At 68.5% G+C, this 22,818-nt stretch overlaps 4 protein-coding genes across 4 annotated transcripts; 3 read left to right on the top strand and 1 right to left on the bottom strand.

Annotated features, from left to right (window-relative positions):
- Positions 1 to 60: 60 nt before the first annotated feature.
- On the top strand, positions 61 to 2,936 carry GET3 (guided entry of tail-anchored proteins factor 3, ATPase). The gene is given in 8 exon segments (XM_055700006.1): positions 61 to 242; positions 845 to 878; positions 880 to 993; positions 1,074 to 1,222; positions 1,324 to 1,474; positions 1,567 to 1,674; positions 2,099 to 2,296; positions 2,554 to 2,936. Coding segments are annotated over 8 exon segments (1,053 nt in total). The 5' UTR covers positions 61 to 75; the 3' UTR covers positions 2,686 to 2,936.
- An 885-nt stretch (positions 2,937 to 3,821) lies between these two features.
- Positions 3,822 to 8,276, top strand: BEST2 (bestrophin 2). The gene is made up of 8 exons (XM_055700012.1): positions 3,822 to 4,038; positions 4,461 to 5,479; positions 5,847 to 6,001; positions 6,086 to 6,163; positions 6,704 to 6,856; positions 6,936 to 7,016; positions 7,120 to 7,271; positions 7,907 to 8,276. Exons 2-8 carry the CDS (start codon positions 5,107 to 5,109, stop codon positions 8,184 to 8,186), a joined length of 1,272 nt encoding a protein of 423 aa, XP_055555987.1. The 5' UTR covers positions 3,822 to 4,038; positions 4,461 to 5,106; the 3' UTR covers positions 8,187 to 8,276.
- A 56-nt stretch (positions 8,277 to 8,332) lies between these two features.
- On the bottom strand, positions 8,333 to 15,707 carry HOOK2 (hook microtubule tethering protein 2). Its single transcript, XM_055700009.1, is given in 24 exon segments — positions 8,333 to 8,666; positions 8,952 to 8,987; positions 8,989 to 9,024; positions 9,109 to 9,207; positions 9,649 to 9,725; positions 9,946 to 10,016; positions 10,128 to 10,159; positions 10,370 to 10,427; positions 10,512 to 10,643; positions 10,699 to 10,768; positions 11,081 to 11,168; positions 11,247 to 11,357; positions 12,198 to 12,362; positions 12,364 to 12,400; positions 12,489 to 12,629; positions 12,887 to 13,044; positions 13,288 to 13,368; positions 13,673 to 13,735; positions 13,963 to 14,030; positions 14,125 to 14,257; positions 14,363 to 14,413; positions 14,678 to 14,750; positions 14,861 to 14,946; positions 15,583 to 15,707. Coding segments are annotated over 24 exon segments (2,061 nt in total). The 5' UTR covers positions 15,634 to 15,707; the 3' UTR covers positions 8,333 to 8,522.
- Positions 15,708 to 17,610: 1,903 nt separating this feature from the next.
- Positions 17,611 to 22,146, top strand: JUNB (JunB proto-oncogene, AP-1 transcription factor subunit). The gene has a single exon (XM_055700008.1). It carries the CDS (start codon positions 20,079 to 20,081, stop codon positions 20,991 to 20,993), a length of 915 nt encoding a protein of 304 aa, XP_055555983.1. The 5' UTR covers positions 17,611 to 20,078; the 3' UTR covers positions 20,994 to 22,146.
- Positions 22,147 to 22,818: the final 672 nt, after the last annotated feature.

Genomic DNA, 22,818 nt, shown 5'->3' with positions numbered 1-22,818 from the left:
GGGGGCGGGACAGAGCCGTGGGGAAGCGGCCAATCAGGGCGCGGGCGGGCCGGCGGCGCGGCGGCACGGGGGAAGATGGCGGCGGCGGCGGCGGCGGGCGGGTGGGGGCCGGAGGCGGAGGAGTTCGAGGACGCGCCCGACGTGGAGCCGCTGGAGCCGACGCTGGCGAACATCATCGAGCAGCGGAGCCTCAAGTGGATCTTCGTGGGTGGGAAGGGCGGCGTGGGCAAGACCACCTGCAGGTGCGGCGGGGCCGGGCCGGAACCCCGGGGAGGGTAGGGGCGGGCGGGGGGATCGGGCCCCTGGTGGGGATCGGGGTGGGCTGGGGAATCGCGCCCCCGCGGGAGGCTGGGGCGGGCTGAGGGATCAGGTCCTTGGTGGGTGATCGGGATGGGACGCATTGGGATGAGGGCCCCAGGGCGGGGAATCAAGCCAGGCTGGGTGATCAGGGCACTGGGGGGACGGAGCTGGGCCGGGGATCAGGGCCCCTGGGGGGTATCGGAACAGGTTGAAGGATCAGGCCCCTGGAGGGGCTCGGGCCCCTGTGGGTCATCGGAACAGGCTGGGGGGATCTGACCTGGGGTGGAGGAACTGAATTGGATCACCCGGGGGGGGGGACACCAGACCAGACCCCCTGGCGCGGGGTTGGGGGGACACACCCAGACTGCCCCAAGGGTGGATTTGGGCTGGAGCCCCTCAGGGTGGAGGGCTGGGGTTGGATCCTCGCAGGGAGGAGGCAGAACCAGGCCCCCGTGGGGCCATGGGGGGGGCAGTTCCCCACCAAAGGAGGCCACCGTGACCCCCGCCGGCAGCAGCCCCCCTGCTGTCACTGCTGTCCCCCCAGCTGCAGCCTGGCTGTGCAGCTCTCAAAGGTGCGGGGAGAGCGTCCTCATCATCTCCACTGACCCCGCGCACAACATCTCCGATGCCTTCGACCAGAAGTTCTCCAAAGTCCCCACCAAAGTCAAGGGCTACGACAACCTCTTTGCTATGGTGAGGCAGCGACAGACTGGGGAGCCTGGCCCCCCCTCACGGCCCCCCCACAGCCCCTCTCACCCTCTGAACCCCGGCAGGAGATCGACCCCAGCCTGGGGGTGGCGGAGCTGCCCGATGAATTCTTTGAGGAGGACAACATGCTGAGCATGGGCAAGAAGATGATGCAAGAGGCCATGAGCGCCTTCCCCGGCATCGACGAGGCCATGAGCTACGCTGAGGTGATGAGGTGAGTGGGGCTGTAACAGGGCGGGGGGCACCTGTTGGGGCCTGAGCCATGGGGCTGTGGCCCCACTGACCCCCCCCTCCCCCCCGGTGTTGGCCTTGCAGGCTGGTGAAGGGCATGAATTTCTCGGTGGTGGTCTTTGACACGGCACCCACCGGCCACACGCTGCGGCTGCTGAATTTCCCCACCATCGTGGAGCGGGGTTTGGGCCGCCTCATGCAGATCAAGAACCAAATCAGCCCCTTCATATCCCAGGTGAGGACGGGGGCCGCGGGGACGGTCCCCCTGTGGAGGGGATGGGGTGTGTGGCCTCGGGTGGGGTGGGTCTCACCGCTGCCCTCTCCCAGATGTGCAACATGTTGGGGCTGGGGGACATGAACGCCGACCAGCTGGCCTCCAAGCTGGAGGAGACGCTGCCCGTCATCCGCTCTGTCAGCGAGCAGTTCAAGGACCCGGTAAGGCCACGGGCAGGACTGGGGGGCTTGGCTGGGATCATGGGGATGCCGGGAAGGGGTTGGGGATGCCAGGGAGGGGAGTGGGGACGCCGGGAGGGGGACAGGGACGTGGCCAAGCCGGTTTGTGCACATTCCTGTGGGGAATCCTCTGTGGAAGGGCCAGCCAGGGACCCCTCCAGGGCCTCAGTGCCGGGCAGCTGGGTCTGTGGAGGGGTATGCGGAACGCGGCGTCACCGTGTCAGTGAGCACGATGTCACGCTGAGCACAGTGTCACCGTGTCCCCGAGCGTGGTGTCATGCTGAGCTTGATGTGTCCGTGAGCGCGGGTGGCGCCACGTTACGAGCGTAGCAGTGCCATGTCGCTGAGCATGGTGTCACTGAAGGCGGCGTCACGCTGAGCATGGTGTGGGGGCCGGGGTTGGCAGGAGCAGACGACGTTCATCTGCGTGTGCATCGCCGAGTTCCTCTCGCTCTACGAGACCGAGCGGCTGATCCAGGAGCTGGCCAAGTGCCGCATCGACACCCACAATATCGTGGTGAACCAGCTCGTCTTCCCCGACCCGCAGCGACCCTGCAAAATGTGTGAGGCCCGGCACAAAATCCAGGCCAAGTACCTCGACCAGGTACCACCCCAAATGTGGGGGTCCACGGGTGGGGGGTGAGTTTGGGGGGGCTGGAGAGGGGTTGCGGGGCGTGTTGGCAGCTGGGAAACCCGGCTGCCTGTGACCCTGCCTGGCTCAGGGAACAGGTGGGGTCTTGGGGGAGTGGAACTGGGGGAGCCTGGAGGCCCAGGACCCTTGCTGAGGCTGGGGGGGTGGTTCTGGGGGGTTGGGGGGCCCAGACGCCTGGGCCCCTGCTCCCAGTGCCGCTCTCCCCGCAGATGGAGGACCTGTACGAGGATTTCCACATCGTGAAGCTGCCGCTGCTGCCCCACGAGGTGCGGGGGGCCGACAAAGTGAACACCTTCTCCTCCCTTCTGCTGGACCCCTACCAGCCCCCCAGCCCCAAATAGCCCCCCCACACCCCCTGGGGGGGAGGCAGCTGATATTTATTCCCCCCCCAGGAGGGGCAGGATGGCTCTGCCCACCCCCTCTGCACGCAGCCCCCACCTCCAGGCTGCATCCAACCAGCACTGCAGCCCCCCTGGGGCTGCTCTGTCCCCCCTCCCTCCCCATCCATCCCCCCCCAGGCTGGGGGGGAAGAGATGGGACCCCCCCCAGGGGACCTTGTGTAAATAATAAACTTGGGAAGCGGAAAGGTGGCTCTGGGGGTGTTGGGGGGGGGGGCGGATGCCTGGGTTCACTGTGTGGTGTTTGGGGAGCTGCGGGGGGAGCCTGGCACCGGGCGGGGTGACGTCAGTGCTGGCTGGCACCCAGCTGGCTGGCACCAGGCCCAGTGGGACACAGGGACCCTCATTAGCGCTCAGGGCGGATTAACGGGGAGGGGGAGGGGGGGCAGGCTGGGTACGGGGGTCCTCAGCATGGTGAGGGGGTCCCCAGCAGGGGAGGACAGAGCCTGGACCCCCCAGGTCCGGGGGAGGGGGTCTGACAGGGTGGCAGCCACCAGGCTCCAGCATTTTGAGGCAGGGGGCTACGTGCCAGCAGCCCCCCTACCCAGCACGGGCCTGGCCCCGTGTCCCATGTCCCACTGTGATTTGTCCCCGCACTCCTGCTGCTGGCGCATGGCCATGGGGCCGGGGCCAGAGCTGCCGGGGGGGGGGGCGCGGGGGGAGGGCAGGCTCCCAGACCACCCCCCACCCTCTGCCTCAGTTTCCCCCTGGGGCGGGGGATGGGCTCAGGAGCAGCCTCTCCCTCGGGGGTCATGGGGGGAGGGCCTAGGCATCCGGCCTCCCCACCCCTCAGGGGACACAGATGTCCCGTCCCCCCCAGCCCTGGGGCAGGGCCAGCCCCAGGACGGTATTTAAAGGCTGGGGACGGGGACAGTGGCCCCAGTTTGGCAGTGGCCGCCCCAGCTCAGGTTTCCCACAGGTGAGGGGTGGGGGGTGGGGGTGGTGTATGGAGGGGGGGATATATAGAAGGGGGGGTGACAGTACCCCCCGGCTGGTCCCCAGGTGTCCCCGGGCTGTGCGGGGGGTCCCCAAGGTGCTGGTTTCCCCCAGGTATTGGGTTAGTGCATGTGCCCCCCCCCCAGTTTTTGTGTCCCGCAGGGTTTTGCCGTCCCGAAGGTGCCACCTGCGTGTCCCTGCGGCCACCATGACGGTGACCTACACCTCGCGGGTGGCCACGGCGCGATTCGGGGGCTTCTCGCAGCTGCTGCTGCTCTGGCGCGGGAGCATCTACAAGCTGCTCTACCGGGAGCTGCTGCTCTTCCTCAGCGCCTACCTGGGGCTCAGCCTGGCCTACCGGTGCGGGGCACCCGGGGGGACACGGGGGTGCGGGGACACGGCGGGGGATGGGGACATGCAGGGGGTGCACTGGGATGGGGACGCGGGGACACGGTGGGACACGGTGCGTGGGGGGGTGTGGGGACACTGGGGGTGCACTGGGATGGGGACGTGGGGACACGGGGGGTGCACTGGGATGGGGACGTGGAGACACGGTGGGACGCGGTGCGTGGGGGGTGTGGGGACACAGGGGGTGCACCGGGATGGGGACACACGAGGGGTCACGGCGAGGCATGAGGGGGGCACACAGGGACATGCGGGGCTGGGGACACACAGGGAGTGTGGGGACATGGTACCTTGTATGGCGGGACATGGGGGGACACACGTGCAGCCAGCAGGGGGGTCTGGACTGGTGACCCCTCCCCGCCCCCCCCCACCCCCAGGTTCCTGCTGTCGGAGGCGCAGAAGCGGCTCTTTGAGAAGCTGGTGCTGTACTGTGACAAGTCCGCCAACCTCATCCCCGTGTCCTTCGTCCTCGGTGAGGTCCCCCAGTGTCCCCAGTGCCCCCAACACCCCCTCCCAGCATCCCCAGCTCCCCCCAGTGCCTGCTCGCAGCGCTCCCAGCATCCCCAGACCCACCAACCTCATCCCCGTGTCCTTCGTCCTCGGTGAGGTCCCCCAGTGTCCCCAGTGCCCCCAACACCCCCTCCCAGCGTCCCCAGCTCCCCCCAGTGCCTGCTCGCAGTGCTCCCAGTGTCCCCAGACCCACCAACCTCATTCCCATGTCCTTCATCCTCAGTGAGGTCCCCCAGTGTCCCCAACACCCCCTCCCAGTGTCTCCCTGTGTCCCCAGCTCCCCCCAGTGCCTGCTCGCAGTGCTGCCAGTGTCCCCAGACCCACCAACCTCATTCCCATGTCCTTCGTCCTTGGTGAGGTCCCCCAGTGTCCCCAGTGCTCCCAGTGTCCCTGTACCCACCAACCATATCCCTGTGTCCCTCGTCCTCGGTGAGAGCCCCAGCGTCCCCAACTCCCCCCAGTGCTCCCAACACCCCGTCCCAGTGCTCCTACTGTCACCAACGCCGCCTCCCAATGCTCCCACCATCCCCAGTGCTCCCACTGCTCCCAGTGCCCCCAGCACCCCCTCCCAGTGCTCCCACTGCTCCCAGCGACCCCAAGTCCCCCCCCGCGCCCCCTCTCAGTGCCCCCCCAGTGCATCCCAGTCCCGCAGGTTTCTACGTGGCGCTGGTGCTGGAGCGCTGGTGGGGGCAGTTCCGCAGCGTCCCGGCTCCGGACGGGCTGATGGTGGCCGTGGCGGGCAACGTCCACGGGGCCGATGCGCGGGGCCGCATCCTGCGTCGGACCCTGATGCGCTACGGCAGCCTGGCCGCGCTGCTGGTGCTGCGCGCCGTCAGCACCGCTGTCTACAAGCGCTTCCCCACCACCGACCACCTTGTGGAGGCCGGTGCGTGACCTCGTCAGGGTGCGATGATGTCATCGGAGGGGTGACGGCAGCACAGGGGTGGTGACAGGCTGGGTGGGAGCGGGAGGGGGGGATGCCCTGGGGTGACATCACGGCAGTGACGTCACTGTGCACTACACTGGAGGTGGGAGCGGCATCACGGCGGTGGCACTGGTGGGGCTGTGATGGCATCAGGGCACGGTGCCGGCATCACGTGGACACGGCAGGGCTGGGCGCAGGTTCCCCTGACTTCTGCGCTGTGACGTCACCGGGGCACCCTGACGTCACCAGGCGCCAGTGCTGCTGGGCGGTGACGTCATGGGGGGTGGCGGGTGACGTCGCGGGCAGGACAGTGACGTCACGCCCGCAGGGTTCCTGACGCGGGAGGAGCGGCGGCGCCTGGAGGGGCTGCGCTCCCCCTACAACAAGTTCTGGGTGCCCTGCGCCTGGTTCGGGGCGCTGGCGGGGCAGGCACGGCGGGAGGGGCGTGTGCGCGACGACTGCGCCCTCAAGCTCCTCATGGAGGTACCCATCCCCCAACCCCCCCGCGCCCGCCCGGACCCCCCCCGAGCCCCCCCAACCCTCCTGTGCCACCCCTCCCCCCCCCAGGAGCTGAACCGCTTTCGCGGCCACTGCAGCCTCCTCTTCCACTACGACTGGATCAGCGTCCCACTGGTGTACACCCAGGTGGGCACTGGGAGCACTGGGAGGAGGGACAGGGAGGGGGGGGCGGGGGGGAAGAGGAGGGATAGAGGTCTGGGTGAGGATGGAGGGGCACAGGGGGACAGGGAGGGGGGGACGTGGACAGAGGTGGAGGGACATGGCGGGGACCTGGATGGGGATGGAGGGACGTGGGGGGGGACACAGGGGGATAGGGATGGGGGGACCTCTGGGGACACCCAGAGGGGTGGAGGGACATGGGGGCATGGGGACAGGGGAATCTGGAGGGGCCGGAGGGTCACCAGGGGACACGGCCAGGGATGGAGGGACACGGGGGCGGGGGGATGGGACCTGGATGGGGATGGAGGGTCACCACGGGACATGGGGGGACATCTGGGGACACGGCCAGGGAAGGAGGGACACAGGGGCCCAGGGGAACATGGAGGAGCCTGGATGGAGATGGAGGGATGTGAAGGGACGTGGCGGGACATGGAGAGGGCCGGAGGGCCCTGGGGGTCAGTGCTCTGGGTCATGGAGGGCCACGCGGGTGTTGTCCCCCCGTCACAGGTGGTGACCATCGCTGTCTACACCTTCTTTGTCACTTGCCTGATCGGGCGGCAGTTCCTGGACCCGGCCCAGGGCTATGCGGGACACGAGCTGGACCTGGGGGTCCCCATCTTCACCCTCCTCCAGTTCTTCTTCTACGTGGGGTGGCTCAAGGTGAGGGGGGGAGCGACAGGGCAGGGGGTGACGCCGGGGGACAGGCGGTGGCCCTGGGGACACAGTGGCCCCACCGCAGGTGGCGGAGCAGCTCATCAACCCCTTCGGGGAGGATGACGATGACTTCGAGACCAACACGCTCATCGACCGCAACTTCCAGGTACCCCCGTCCCGCTGGGCACCAGGGGGGTGGCGGGGGGGGGGGGGGGGGGTCCCGGGCGGCGCGGGGGGGGGAACGGGACACCCTGATGTCTGTCCCACAGGTGTCGATGCTGGCGGTGGACGAGCTGTACGGGGAGGTTCCGGCGCTGGAGCGGGACCGATACTGGGACAGCGCCAGCCCCCGCGCCCCCTACACGGCTGCGGCCGCCCCACTGCGCCAGCCCCCCTTCCGCGGCTCGGCCTTCGACGTGGCGTGAGTGGGGACGGGACCCTCCACCCTGGGACCCCCCCACCCCAGGACCCCAGCACCCTGGGACGCCCCTGCTCCGGGACCCCCAGCACCCTGGGACCCTCCCACAATGGGACTCCCCCACAGTGGGAACCCCCTGCCCCAGGACCCTGGCACCCCCGGCACACTGGGACCCCCCCCCGCACTGGGACCCCCAGTGCCCAGGAACCCACCCACTCCCCCACCTCCAGCACCCCGGGATCCCCCAACCTGGGATCCCCAGCACCCAGGACCCCCTGACCCTGGAACGTCCCCAGCACTCTGGGACCCCAGCAGCCCCCTGCCCTGGCATCTCCCCCCTTCCCAGGAATCCCCCACCTCAGCCCCTGAAGCCCCCCAAACCTACCAGAAGGGTCCCTCGGGACCCCCACCAACCCCCTGGGGTCCCCCAAAACAGCATCCTGCCCCAGGCACCCCCACCAACCCCCAAACTACCCCCCAGACCCCCTCCAGCCACCCCAAGACCTCCCCGGTGTCCCCAAAACCACGCAGGGACCCCAGGGTCCAGCCTGGGACACTCCCAAAGCCAGTCCAGAGGGGGCTGGGGGTGACCCTGAGATCTGGAGGGGGGCACTGAGAGTGACCCCGGTGTCCCCCAGGCTGGCCAAGGAGGAGATGCAGTTCCAGCCACTGGAGGAAATTGGGGTCACCCTGGAGCCCCCCCCACGCTCTCCCCCGGGCACCTTTGCCCGACGCTTCTCTCTGCTGCGCCGCAAGAACAGCGTTGGCTCCGAAGCGGGGCTTGGCCCCGAGCCCACCCCAGGGGATGGGGACAGCCTGGGGGGGGACACAGCCATTCTCCTGGGGGACATCCCAGGGGGGGGCAGCAGCCCCCACGACCGCTGGATCCCGCACCCCAGCAAAGATGACGTGGTCTAAGGGGGACGGACAGACGGACCCCCCCCAAACACACGTTCCCCCCACCGCGGCTCAACCCTATACGAGCCCCCCAAGAATTGCCACTTGAAATAAACCCCCAGCCCTGAGTCTTGTGGCTTTATTGAAAGGATTTTTTTAGGGGGGGGGGGTGGGGGGGCGGGGGTGCAGGACCCCCCACCCCACAGAAAAGGGGTAGAAAAATAGAAGTGCTAAAAGCCCCCTTTAAGAGGGGTGCAGGGCCCGGTCCCCCCCAAAGGGTGGGGGGCTACACCGAGCCTGTAGTGTCTAAAATGGGACCAGCCCAGAAAGGGGGGGACCCCCCCAGGACCCCCCCGCTCAGCGGTTGGGGGGGCGGCCATGGGGGGGCCGGGCGCGGCGGGTGGCTGTGGCCAAGCGCTGCTGGGCCAGGAAGGACTGAGCCCCGGGGTGGGGAGCCCGCAGCCCACCCCCCTCGCTGGTCTGCTGCTGGAGTGCCAGGCCCTGGGGGGGGCACAGACTGAGTGTCAGACCCCCCCCAAACCCACAGTGCTGGTGGAGGGGGCGGGGAGCCCATGGAGACCCCCAGCACCAGGCTCTCAACACTGCCCCCCCCCCCCCCAGTTTACAGCCCCCCTGTAAATAACTACTCCATCGTGAGGTCTCTGCACCCCCCTAAGAAATATTTACACCTCCCCCGGGGGTATGTGCCCCCCCAGGGGGTACACATGGCCCACCCGAGGGTCTCTGTGCCCCCCCCAGGGGTCTCGGTACCCCCCCATCACTCACCATGTTGTACCAGGCGGTGACAAGCAGCCGCTCCTCCCCTCTCCCGCTGCGCCCGGCTCCGCTCGTAGTCGTTCTGTGGGGGGGGCACAGGGGGGGAGCTGGAGTCAGAGACCCCCCAGGACCACCCTCAAGGCCCCCACCCAGCCCCCCCTCTCACCTCCAAGTGCCGGATCAGGGAATCCTTCTCCTGCAGCTGGTTCCGGAGACTGTGGAGGATGGAGGCTGTGGCGGGGTTGGGGGGCTTCGGCTCCAGTGCCTGGGGGGGGCAGGGTGACAGCATGGGACCTCCGACACCGAGAAGCCCCCTCCTGGGGTGATGCCCCCCCCCCAGCTCCAGACCCTCTGCCCCATTAAACAACCCTCGGGGGTGGTGTCCCAGCATCCCCCCAGATTCCTCAGGGCTCCTCCCCAGCCAAGAAAACACCCGGGGAGGCCCCCCCCCGAGATCCCCCCAAAGAGGTGGCCCCCCCAGCCCAGCACCCAGAAATGCCCCAAGGGTCCCCAACCCCCCACCCCCCCCCCCCAAAAAAAACCCACAACCCAGGGGATGTCTAGGGGGTCCCAGTGCCTCCCCCCCACCCCAGTACAGGTGTGATATTTCTGGGGAGCCCCTGAACCCCCCCAACTCCCCAAAACAACCCTGAGGGTCCCTGAAGTGCCCCCAGGCCAGCCCGGGGGAGGGTCCCCAGCCCCGCACCATGTAGGCCCCCCCGACACGCCGATGGCAGCGCTGCTCCAGAACATGCATGGCCTCCTCCCTCTGGCACCGCGACCCTGGGCAGGGGCACAAACAGAGGGGGGGGCAGGGGGGGGCACCAAAACAAAGTCAAGGTGAAGGGAGGGTCAACCAAACCAGCCCCTTTCCCCCAGGGGGGACCACACCTGCCCCCCCCCCCCCCCCCCCGCCAACACACAGCTTTCCTGGGGGAAACTGAGGCACAGCACAGCTCCGCGACCCCCCCAGCGACCCCCCCCCCCACCGACCCCTCCGTACCACCAGTGTTTCTCGGTGACTCCAGCTCCTCATCCCCTTGCAGCTCTGCCCCTGCCTCGGGAAGCTCCTCCCTGGGGGGGGGGGTTGGGGGGGGGCACACACAGGTTGGGGACATGGGGACAGGCTGCCCTGCCCCCCCCACCCCCCCGGGGGGTCCAGGCTGCCCCCCCACACGCACTCACAGCTCCTCCAGTGTGTCCTCCAGCAGCAACAACTGGGGGGGGGGGGGAAATGAGGGGTGAGGGGGGGGCCCCAAAAGCTGTGGAGCACCTGCCCACCAAACTGCAGCATCCCCCCCAAACCTGAGGGGACTCATGCCGTGCACCCTCAAACCTCACCTGCCCCCAAATACGGACCCCTCCCAGAATATCAGAATCCCCCCAGTGAAATGGGAGCCCCCCCCCCCTTTTCCCACCCCACTTACCTCCTCCTGGGGGTCCCCCTGCACTGTCCGCACCTCTGCCATCCCCGTGGCCTCCAGCCTGCGGTGAGGGGGGTATGTCAAGGATGAGGGGGGGGGTCTGGTGTGGTAGGTGGGACACTGTGACCCCCCCTCAGGCCCCCACCTTTGCTGGTCGGTGTCACGCAGCCGCCGCTGGAGCTGGTCCCGCTGACGTCGCAGCATCACCTCCTGCGCCTGCAGCCGCCGGTTCTCCCGCCGCAGCCGTGCCACCGTCTCCCTGGGAGGGTGAGGGGGTCTAGGGGGGGTGGCTACGGGGTACCCCAAAGCTGGGGAGCCCCTCCTGCACCCACCTCAGCTCTGCAGGGAGGATTTCAGCTGCCAAATTTCCTGCTGGGGCTGCACCCTTCTCCAGCACCGCATCTGGGGGGGAGGGGGGGAAAGCCGGTTGGGGAGGGGAGTGGCAGGAGATGACACCCCCAGATTGCACCCTGGGGACCCCCATTGCACCCCCCTCCCCGGGGACAGCAGTGTGTGTCCCCAACCCCCCCCCAACCCTGGTTCCCCCCTGCTCAAAGCCGCTGCCCCAACCAGAGAATCTCTAGTGTCTCGTGTAAGGCTTGTGCTCAGCGCCGTCCCTCCCTGCCGGTTAGGTCTGTCACGCCCCCAGGGGGTCCCTCACCGCCCCCCACAGGTCCCACGTCCCCCCCCCCTCCCCGGGGGTCCCTCACTCACCCGCTTGGCGCAGGCAGCTCTGCTGCACCTGAGCGCAGCGCAGCTCCTCGTTGGCCTCGCGCAGGGCATCCCGCTCTTCCAGCAGCCGCTGTTGGGGGGGGGGGGTATCATCAGGGGAACCCAGGCGTCTGGGGAAGGGGGGGGGGACACTCAAACAACTCCCCACCTCCTTCTCCTTGTTCAGCGCCTCGAACTTCTCCTGCAGGTTCTGGAACTCCAGCTGCCATTTCTCTGCCCGCAGCGCTGCCTCTGCCTGCTGCCCGCTCAGCTCCTCCACCTGGGCGGGGCCACGGCTGACCACACCCCCCTCAGCCCATGGCCCCACCCCTGGGACCCCCCTACCAAGGGACACGCCCCCCCCTCCCCCATCTTTACATATTTCCTGTAGGTCACACCCTTAATGCATGATGCCCCCCCGCCCCCGTAGGGAAGGGCCTATTGGCATGGCCACGCCCCTGAATCCCAGGCCACGCCCCCACCTCTGTTGCATTAGGGTCTGCACATAGCCCCGCCCCTCCATCCCTACCCCAGCACTAGTCCTGCCCATCCCGATAGCCCCGCCCTCTTCCTGCCCCAGCACCTTAGCCCCGCCCCTCCATCCCTGCCCCAGCACCTCAGTCCTGCCCATCCCCTCAGCCCCGCCCCATCCCTCCCTTAGCCCCGCCCTGTTCCTGCCCCAGCACCTTAGCCCCGCCCCTCCATCCTTGTCCCAGCACCTCAGTCCTACCCATCCCGTTAGCCCCGCCCTGTTCCTGCCCCAGCACCTTAGCCCCGCCCCTCCATCCTTGTCCCAGCACTAGTCCTGCCCATCCCCTCAGCCCCGCCCCATCCCTCCCTTAGCCCCGCCCTGTTCCTGCCCCAGCACCTTAGCCCCGCCCCTCCATCCTTGTCCCAGCACTAGTCCTGCCCATCCCGTTAGCCCCGCCCTGTTCCTGCCCCAGCACCTTAGCCCCGCCCCTCCATCCTTGTCCCAGCACCTTAGTCCTGCCCATCCCCTCAGCCCCGCCCCATCCCTCCCTTAGCCCCGCCCTGTTCCTGCCCCAGGACATTAGCCCCGCCCCTCCATCCCTGCCCCAGCACCTCAGCCCCGCCCCGTCCCTCCCCCAGCCCCGCCCACCTGCCTGCGGGCCGCCTCCAGCTGCGCGCACCCGGCCTGCGCGCGGCCCAGCTGCTGCTGCAGCACGGCGGCCCGGCGCAGCTGCCCGGCATGACGCTCCTCCAGCGCCCGCAGCCAGCGCCGCAGGTCCCCCGCCGCCGCCGCACGGCCCCGGTACGCCGCCACCCGCCGCCTCCAGCCGCCCCGCGCGGGCCGACGACGCCCTGCCGCCGACACCCGCCACTCAGGCCGGGATGTGGGGCTCCCCCCGCGCTGGGGGTACCCCGGCATCCCGCCCCCCCGCCCCCTCACCGCAGCACATCCATCTCGTCGCGCAGAGCTCGGGCTTCCCCGGCCAGGCCGCTCAGCTCCTCCGCCCGCGCCTGCAGCCCCCGTGCCTCCTGCTCCAGCTGGCTGCAGCGTGCCTGCAGCTCCTCCTTCCCGCTCTCCAGCCTGTGGGGGGTCCCCCCAACATCACCGTCAGCCCCCCACAGCACAGGGGTACACCATACCCCTTCCCCCCCGGTTTTATTCTCTCCACAGCAAAACACAGCTTGAAAATCAGAGCAACGCCCCCCAAAATCAGGGCAACGCACCCAAGGATCAGGGAGCACCCCCCAAAATCAGAGCAAGACCCGTCCAAAAGGACCCCCGTGGCCACAGGACCCTCCCCCCCTCCCGGCTCAGGACCCTCAGCACCCCGGTCCTACCGGTAATTCTCCTCCTGCAGCTGCTCCACTCGTGTCTGCAGCAGCAGCAGCTTCTTGGCGGTGGCACCGGCAGCAGCAGCTTCCAGCTGTGACGTCTCCTCCCGCAGCGCCCGGTTCTCCTCCGCCAATGCGCCCTTCTCCTCCAGCAGCACTGCCACCTGCCCCGTGGCACCGAGGGGTCTGCCAGGGCACACCAGCACCTGTGCTTCCCTCCCTGGGGGGGGTCTTCATGGGTCTGGGAAGTTCCCATGGGTCTGGGGGGTTTTGTGGGTCCGAGTACCCAACCCTCACACAAGACAGCAAAGAATCTCCTCCCGCTCAGCGTTACTGCGTTGGGTGCCCTCCATCTAGCCCTGGGAACTCTAGGAGGGGCGGGGAGCAGGACGTGAGGGCCCCCCCACCTGCTGCTCCAGCTCAAGGCAGCGCTGCTGTGGCCCCCCGACCTCCTCGGGCTCCTCACTCAGGAAGTAATAGCGCCGCGACTGGGGGGGGGAAATGGGAGGGGGGTTAGTGCTGGGGCAGGGGGGGCACCCAGACACCCCCAACACCCCCTCCAACACTGACAACCCCCAAACCCCCTCGCCCCACCCTGACACCCCCCAAACCCTCCCACCCCCCCCAGTCCCACCTTGATACCCCCCACCAAACCCCAGCCTCAGGGCTCTGTGTACCACCCCCCCCCCAGCCAAGTGCTGCCACCAGAGCTGGCCCCCCCCCCCAGCCTGGCTTTGCCTCCCCACCCCCTTCACCCAGCCCCCCTTCAATCTGCCCCCCTGCCCCCCCCACCTGCGTGTCAAAGTTCCCGTATGTCTCCACTGCCATCGTCTCCATGGGCTCCTTATCCAAAAGCTGCGGGATAAAATTAATTATAAACTGGGGGTCAGGCACTGGGGGGGGGGGGGGGGTTGAATTTCCAGCTCCCCCCAAACCCCCAGGGCCTCCCCAAAATCCCCAGCATCCCCAAAACCCTTCCACAGACTCCACTGGCCACACTCAGCCCCCCTGAATGCCCCCCCCAAGCCCTCCCAGGACCCCCAAGCCCCCCCCCCCCTCGAGACCCCCAGCAGCCCCTCCACCTCCTGGATGGCCGTCATCACCACATGCTGCACCGACTCCTCCAGCGTCATGATGCGTTGGATGTGCTCTGTAAAGAGGGGGAAGCCGGGGGGGAAGGTTAGGGGGGATCAGGGGGGCATTTCAAGGCTGGACCCCCCTGCCCACGCCAGCCTGACACCCACCTTCCCGCCTTTCGCAGCTCACGGCACAGCCCAGCACCAGTCGCACCAGTTTACCCAGTTGCTCTGGGTCAGCATGCTGGGCTGCCAGAGCCACATCGGGCACGTGTTGATCTGCCACAGCCTGACCCAGTACCTGGAGGGGGAAAATCAGAGGTCAGCCCCCTCCCAGGGGGACACCCCCCCCCCCCCAAAATGGGGGTCCTGGAGGCCTGGAACCCCCGTACACCCCCAAACTCACATCCTGCCAGTACTCCAGGACACTCTGCAGCACCTTCCGCAGGTTGCTCACCTGTGTGTGGGGGGAAAGCTGGGAGCCACCCCCAACCCCCAGAATTCCCCGAGACCCCCAAAATCCCCCCCCCACCAAAACACTCCCCCACTGCTGTCACACTACCTCAAGGTCTCCACAACTCACACCCCCAAACCAGGTCTCACAATCAACCCTGTCATGCCCCCCAAATTGCAACATCCCCCCCACAAGCCAACACCTCCAAATCCTCCAGCTCCCCATCTACAAAGCGCACCCCCCCCCAAAACTGGTGTGCCCCCCCACCTTCAGCCGCCAGTTATCCTCAGCATCGTTCCGGATCCGACCCAGCCACGTCTCGTTGAACCACGAAGCATCGCTGGGGGGGGTGGGGGGAAAATCAGGTGTGCCCCCCCCCTTTCCCACTGCCCCCCCTCCCAGGGTGTGTCCCCAAGGTAGGGGGGCAGCGTGTGCCCCCCCCCGACTCACATGCTATGCAGGACATGGGCGAGGGCCACCCCGCTGGCCAGATCCTGGGGGGACGTGCAAGGTGACGGGGGGGCAAAGGTCTGCAGCTGGGGGGGGGGGTATCAAGTGGGGTGGTGGTCAAGGCATGACCCCCCCCCCCAAAAAAAAACCCCACAACCCAACAGCCGCCCTTGGGCTGCTCAAGGTTGAGAATAGGCAACTTGTGTCTGGCCCCCCCCGCCCCTAGTACCCCCCATTCCCACAGACAAACCTGCACAAGCCCTCCCAAATCACTGGGGGGGGGGGCAGGGACCCCCTTTTACCCTCAACAGCCCCCCCCAGCAATGACGCCCCCAGCTGCCTACTCCCCCCCGTTAATCACCCCCACATTTATAGGAGGCAAATGGCGCCGGGAGGGGTCACTGGGTTTTGGGGGGGGTCACAGGGCATGAAGGGGTATCATGGGGTCCCGGGAGTGGGTCACTGGGTGCTGTGGGGGTCATGGGGCAGAAGGGGGGGTCACGGGGCATGGGGGGGGGTCACAGGCCCTTGGGGGTGCCGTGGGGGGTCACTGGGTTTTGGGAGCGCCACAGGGCTCTGGGGGAGTCACGGGGGTTGAGGGGGGTCACGAGGGGGTCACCGGGTTTTGGGAGGGTCACAGGGCCCGGGGGGGGCTCGTAGGACATGGGGAGGGGTGGTCACAGGGTCCCGGGGGGGGTCACACGGTCTCGGCCCCCCCTTACCCAGGTGAGCAGCGCCCCGCACGCGTCCCGCCCCGCCGCCATAGCCGCCATCGCAGGGCCGGTCCGCCAGGGGCACTGAGCCGCGCCCAGAGCGGCCGCACCTGGGGCCACGCCCCCCGCCGCCCCCGCCCCCGCCGCCATGTTGGACACGGTCCTCCAGAGCTAACAGAGACGTATCCAGAGCGGCCGCACCTGACACCGCCTCTTCCGGTCACGCGCCGCCGCCATCTTGATAACGGTCCTCCAGGGCCACAGAGTCTCGTCCACCGCGGCCGCCCCCATGGCCCCGCCCCTTTCCGGCCCCACCCCCGCCGCCATCTTGGGGCCGCGCTCCCGCTCTCCCTTCGGCCCCGCCGCTGTCTCAGCGCCGCGTCACCGCGCGGCCCCGCCCGTCTGGCCCGGCCCGGCCCAGCCCCTCCGCCCGCCGGGGCCCGGCAGCCGCCAGGTGCGGGGGGGCCGGGCGGGTCGGGGCTGGGTCAGGCTGGGCCGTGCCGCCCGCGGGGCGGGATTGGCGGCGCCGCCTTCGCTGACGTCAGCGACGAACTCGGTGACTCCGGTTGCGTCACCGGCTGGGGGGGGAGGAAGGGGGTTAACGGTAGCGCCACGGCAACAGCGCCCCCCGGCGGCTCTGCCCCTGCGGCGGCACTTCCGGTTCCGGGTTGGGGGGAGTCCCGGGGGGACCCCTCAGTGCTCCCAGTGTGGCCTCGGGGATCCCCTAGTGCGGCCCCGGGGACCCCCCTAGTGCTCCCAGTGCGGCCCCGGGGACCCCCCAGTGCTCCCAGTGCGGCCCAGGGACCCCGTAGTGCAAGCCAGGGGACCCCCCAGTGCTCCCAGTGCGGCCCCGGGGACCCCCTAGAGCAAGCCAGGGGACATCCTAGTGCTCCCAGTGTGGCCCAGGGACACCCCCCCACCCCCCCCCCCCAGTGCTCCCAGTGTGGCCCAGGGACACACACACACCCCCCAGTGCTCCCAGTGTGGCCCAGGGACACACACCCCCCCCCCCAGTGCTCCCAGTGTGGCCCAGGGACACCACCCCCCCAGTGCTCCCAGTACAGCCCCAGGGGCACCTCCCCCAGTGCTCCCAGCCCAGTCCCAGTGCTCCCACCCCCTTATTCCCAGTGTCCCCCTTGTCCCTGGCTGTTGCCACCAGTGAGAACCCAGGCATCCAGGCCCAGGGCATGCTGGGAAATTCCCACCCCCAGGGGGCCTCGGGTTCCCCAATGGACTCACCGAACCCTTGACCCCCCCAAGCTTCATTCCGCCCCACGCTCAGCACATGGTCACCCTCACCAGTTGGTCCCAGTACCCCCCTGAATCGTAGTTAGTGGAGGGGTGACCCAGGTGCCTGGGGACGGGGGGATGGGGGCAGGGCCTGGGTCCCCTGGGAATGGGGGGGGGGGGGGGGCAGGGTCTGAGTCCCCTGGGAATGGGGGAGTCATGGGCCCTGGGTCCCCTGGGGATGGGGGCACACAGAGGGTCTGACCCCATATATCTGGGTCCCCCCACAGGTGCCCCCCCCCCCACTGAAAGCCCGGTGGCAGTTGAAGACGTTGGAGCACCCAGAGTGACACCAAGTGCAAGATGCCGGAGGGGGGGGACACACACCTGGGACCTCCCCATGCCCTAGGAGCCCCCCCCAGCCCCCCAGGACCAACCCCATCAGCTGAAGGACTCCAGTGTCTGGGTAAGACGTGCCCCCCTTCCCAAATTCCCCCCCCTCCCGCCCCTCCCCCCCCCAGCTTCCTGCTCCTGCCACTTCCTGGCAGGGGGAGGGCTCAGCGCGGGGGGCACCCAGGCATCTGGGCTTTGTAACACACACCCCCACCCCCCACCCCCCCCCCCTCGCCTCGGTTTCCCGGGGTGGGGGATAGAGGGGGGGTGGCAGACACCTGGGTCCGCGGGGGTCTGCCCAGGCCTGACTCATGGGGAAGGAGAACTTCGGAGGGAAAATCAAGATTGGCCCAAAATCCCCTAAACTGCGGTGGGGGGAAGGAGACATGCGAGTCCCTGGGGGAGGGGGCGATGCAGGGGGCCAGGGGAGGTGTGGGCGCCTGGGTCCCCCTTGTCCCCGTCCTCTCCGGGAAAACCCCCAGTGCCACCAGTGTGGGGTATTAGCATGGGGCTGGGACAGGGCCTGGCGGGGAGGGGGGGGCACATCCCGTGTTGCCAGTTTCCCCCCCCACACACGTGCCTTCATGCATCCACACGTGTGTGCGTCCCTGCCCCGCCCCGGCAGGCTGAGACACGCCACGTTTTAACCCGCGTCCACCCCGCCCGAACGCCTGGGTGACCCCCCCGCCCCCCCCCCCCTCAAGGCCGGTGTGTTGTGGGCCACCTCCCCCCAAGCCTGCTGTGTCCCCAGGGGACCCCGGCTCGGGGGGCTGGGGGGTCCCATGTGCTCAGCCCAGGCGTGCGATGCCGGGACACGGGAAGTGAGTCAGGTGGCGCCGCTGGTGACTCAGGGCTGGGGACTGGACGCAGGCGTCTGGGCACCTGCAGAGTGGCAGGTGACACGCGTGGGCACCGTGTGAGCCTGCGCACACAGCCCTGGGACCATGGGACACACGTGTGCCCTGTGTCCCACCCTGGTGCGGGCTGGGATCGCGTGTGTGCACCTGGACACAGGTTGGGGCCCATGCTCACACGCGTGTGCACCAGGATGTGACCGGGGGCTGTGCTCACATGTGTTCACACAGACGTGTGCTGGGGTCTGTGCTCACATGCGTGTGCACCAGGACACAACCAGGCCTGTGCTTATCATGCGTGTGCACTGAGACATGACCAGGGTCCTGCTCACACACGTGTGCACTGAGACATGACCAGGGCCCCGCTCACACATGTGTGCATCAGGACATGACCAAGGGCCTGCTCACACACGTGTGCACCAGGACATGACCAGGGCCCTGCTCACACGCATGTGCATTGAGACATGACCAGGGCCTTGATCACACGCGTGTGCACCAGGACACCGCCAAGGCCCTGCCCACACACGTGTGCACTGAGACACGACCAGGGCCTGGATCACACGCGTGTGCACCAGGACATAGCCAAGGCCCTGCTCACATGCGTGTGCACTGAGACGCGACCAGGGCCCCACTCACACACGTGTGCACCAGGACATGACCAGGGCCCTGCTCACACACGAGTGCACCAGGACATGACCAGGGCCATGCTCACACGCGTGTGCACTGAGACATGACCAGGGCCCCGCTCACACATGTGTGCATCAGGACATGACCAAGGGCCTGCTCACACGCGTGTGCACCAGGACACAGCCAAGGCCCTGCTCACACGCGTGTGCACTGAGACGCGACCAGGGCCCCACTCACACACGTGTGCACCAGGACATGACCAGGGCCTTGATCACACACGTGTGCACCAGGACATGACCGGGGCCCCGCTCACACGTGTGTGCACTGAGACACGACCAGGGCCTTGATCACACGCGTGTGCACCAGGACACAGCCAAGGCCCTGCTCACACGCGTGTGCACTGAGACATGAACAGGGCCCTGCTCACACGCGTGTGTACCAGGACATGACCAGGGCCTTGATCACACGCGTGTGCACTGAGACATGACCAGGGCCCTGCTCACACGCATGTGCACTGAGACATGATCGAGGCCCTGCTCACACGCGTGTGCACCAGGACATGACCAAGGGCCTGCTCACACACGTGTGCACTGAGGCATGACCAGGGCCTCACTCACACATGTGTGCATCAGGACATGACCAAGGGCCTGCTCACACACGTGTGCACCAGGACATGACCAGGGCCCTGCTCACACGCATGTGCACTGAGAAACGACCAGGGCCTTGATCACACGCGTGTGCACCAGGACACAGCCAAGGCCCTGCTCACACGCGTGTGCACTGAGACATGAACAGGGCCCTGCTCACACGCGTGTGTACCAGGACATGACCAGGGCCTTGATCACACGCGTGTGCACTGAGACGTGACCAGGGCCCTGCTCACACACGTGTGCACTGAGACATGACCAAGGGCCTGCTCACACACGTGTGCACTGAGGCATGACCAGGGCCCCACTCACACATGTGTGCATCAGGACATGACCAGGGCCCTGCTCACACATGTGTGCACTGAGACACGACCAGGGCCCTGCTCACATGCATGTGCACCCGGACACGACCAGGGCCCTGCTCACACACGTGTGCACTGAGACACGACCAGGGCCCTGCTCACACGCGTGTGCACCAGGACATGACCAGGGCCCTGCTCACACACGTGTGCACTGAGACACGACCAGGGCCCTGCTCACACGCGTGTGCACCAGGACATGACCAGGGCCCCGCTCACACACGTGTGCACTGAGACATGACCGGGGCCCTGCTCACACACGTGTGCACTGAGACACGACCAGGGCCCCGCTCACACGCATGTGCACTGAGACACGACCAGGGCCTTGATCACACGCGTGTGCACCAGGACACAGCCAAGGCCCTGCTCACACGCGTGTGCCCTCCCAAACCCCGCCCATGCACACGCCTGTGCCACATGCACACCGCTCTGTGCCCCCCCCGCCCCCCCCCCGTGTCCCGCTCGTCGTTCCCCCCTCGCCGTTACACCCCCACGCCGGCCCCGCCCCTTCCCGCGCGGGGGCGTGGCCCGGAGAGGGGGCGTGGCCCGGCGGGCGCCGCCACCAATGGGGCCGCGCTTCCGCCCCGGGTGGGTATAAGGCGGGCGGGCGGCGCGGCGGGGAGGACGTGGGTTCGAGTCCCGCCGCCGCTATCCGCCCCGGTTCCCTTTGCGGCCGCATGTGTGCGCGGATGGAGCCTTCGTTTTACCGCCCCGCGCCGTTCCCGGGTGGCTTCTGCCGGCCCGAGCCCGATTACGGGGCGCTCCCGGGGGCACTACCCCCGGGGACCCCCCCGGAGCCTTTCCGTGGGCTCAAACCGCCGCCTTGCCCCGACGGCAGCTTTTTCGGTGGAGGCACCGGTACCGGCAGCTTCTTCTACCCGGTGCCAGGGGAACGCGACGGTTTCACCGGCAGCTTCACGCAGGCGCTGGACGAGCTACACCAACCGGGGCCCCCCAACGTGGCGCTACCGGAGCCAGCGGGGCTGGCGGCCGGCGGGGGGACCCCCTTCCCGGGGATCCCCGGTGTGGCACCGGAGGCTGAAGCCACGGAACCGGCTCCGGAGTCCCCGGAGCGGCTGCAAGCGGAGCGGCGACGGCTCAGGAACCGGCTGGCAGCCAGCCGGTGCCGGCGGAGGAAGCTGGAACGCATCGCCCGGTTGGAGCAGCGCGTCCGGGGGCTCCGCGCCCAGAACGCGGCACTGGCGGCAACGGCAGCCGGGCTCCGCGCCCAGGTCCGCCGGCTGCGCGGCTCCGTGCGCGACCACGCCGGCTCTGGCTGCCCCCTGCCCCCCGGCGCGGCCCTCGGCTTCTGAAGTCCCCCCCCATGGGGAATGGGCTGGGGGGCGACGTCCGGGGTGTCTGGGCTCCTCCCGCCCACGGTGGGGACCCCCACTGGTACAGTGATGGGGATGTGGAATGGGACTCGGGGGGGGCACCCCTGTGGACCGCCGGACAGGACCCCCAGCACGGACACGACCATGGCTTCGGGGGGACCCCCGTGGACACCCCATCGGGACTCCCGGAATGGACACAGGGCAGTGGAACATGGATGAGAACTGTGGCTTCAGGGGGACCCCTCTGGACACCCCACCGAGACCCCCGTAGAAACCCTGACAGGACCCCCAGTATGGACGTGGGGCAGTAGAACATGGATGAGGACCATTGCTTCAGGGAGACCCCCGTGGATGCCCCATGGGACCCCTGGTATGGACACGGGGCAGTGGAATGTGGATGAGGACCGTGGCTTTGGGGGGACCCTCGTGGATACCCCATTGGGACCCCCTGGACCTGGTGGCCCCAGCGGGATGGGGACCACAGACCCGGGATGCTGCATGGGACCGTGCTGGATGAGGCCCATGGCTTCGGGGGGGACCCCTACAGAGACCCCCCTGGACGTGGACCTCCACTGTTCTAGAGGGTGGGGCACCTGAGGGACCCCCACCATGGACCTGAAGAAACTGGGGACACCCAAATGGAGAACCCTAAAAGGACGGTGAGGGTGAGGGACCCCTGGAGTACTCCCCACCCCCCCCCAAACAGACAAGCCTGAAGGGACCTGCAGGATCAGGCCCCCCCCTCCCCGGCTGGGGCCCCCCCGGGGGGGTCAGGGCCCCCCAGGGCCTGCAGGAACGGGACCTGTGGGACCAACTGGATGCCCCCAAACGGGGCCTGGCCCTTCACCAGTGCCCCCCAGCTGGGCCTGGGGACCCCCCTGGGTCTGGGGGTGAGGGGGGGAGCGCAGGGTCAAACACACCCCCCTCCACCCCCACAACTTGGGTATTCCCTGGGGGGTGGGGGCTCATTTTAGGGGGATTGAGTCCCTGTGCTGCACACCCCAAGGGGAGTATACTGGGGGGGGGGACACCCCTTCCCCCTCCCCCCGTGAAGTTTACAGGACCCCCCGTGTCCGGGGGGGGGGGGGCGGCTTTGGTGGGGGGTGGGGCACTTTTTTTTGTGGCTGTTTAATTTTTGTACGTTTGTATTTAATAATAATAATTATTGTGATAATTAGTCGCATGGTGCTGTGTGTTATGGGGGGTGGTAGGTGTACCCCACCCCCCACCCGCGTGTCCCGCCTCACCCCATGGGACCCCCACCCCCCACCCCGCGGGCACCTACGTCAGCGGAAGGAGGCGGTACCGGGGCTTTCCCCTGCTGACGCAACCATGCCCATATATGGGCAGGCGGGGCCGTTCCGGGAACCCCCTCCCGCGCTGCCCGGCACCTCCCGCCTCGGGGCGGCACTTCCCGGACATGGGGGGGGGGGGGGGGGGGGGCGGCGGTTTTCCGGCTTCCCCCCCCGCCCCCTGTTCAGGGCTGACACGACCGCCACCCCTCACCCAGGGACCCCCCTCACCAGCCACCGGGGACCTCCCGGGGTGGGGGCTGGGGGAGTGCCCTTCCCGCCTACATCTCCCAGGGGGGCTGTGCGGGGCCACGCCCCCGCCACACCCCCCCCCTCCCGGCGATGGCGCTGGCGCGTCTGGAGCAGGACCCGGCGGGCGCGGGGCGGTTCGGCTCGGCCGTGCCCCCCCCCTGCAGCCGCCTCCCCTGCGCCCTCGGCGTGGACGAAGCGGGGAGAGGGCCGGTGCTGGGTGAGACCGAGTTGGGGGCCCCAGGGTGTGTGGGGGGGGGTCT

This window comes from Falco cherrug (assembly GCF_023634085.1).
Source record: "Falco cherrug isolate bFalChe1 chromosome 11 unlocalized genomic scaffold, bFalChe1.pri SUPER_11_unloc_6, whole genome shotgun sequence".
In the NCBI taxonomy this organism is placed as follows: domain Eukaryota; kingdom Metazoa; phylum Chordata; class Aves; order Falconiformes; family Falconidae; genus Falco; species Falco cherrug.
Note: the sequence above shows the minus strand (reverse complement) of the source record. Positions and strands in the feature narration are given on the sequence as shown.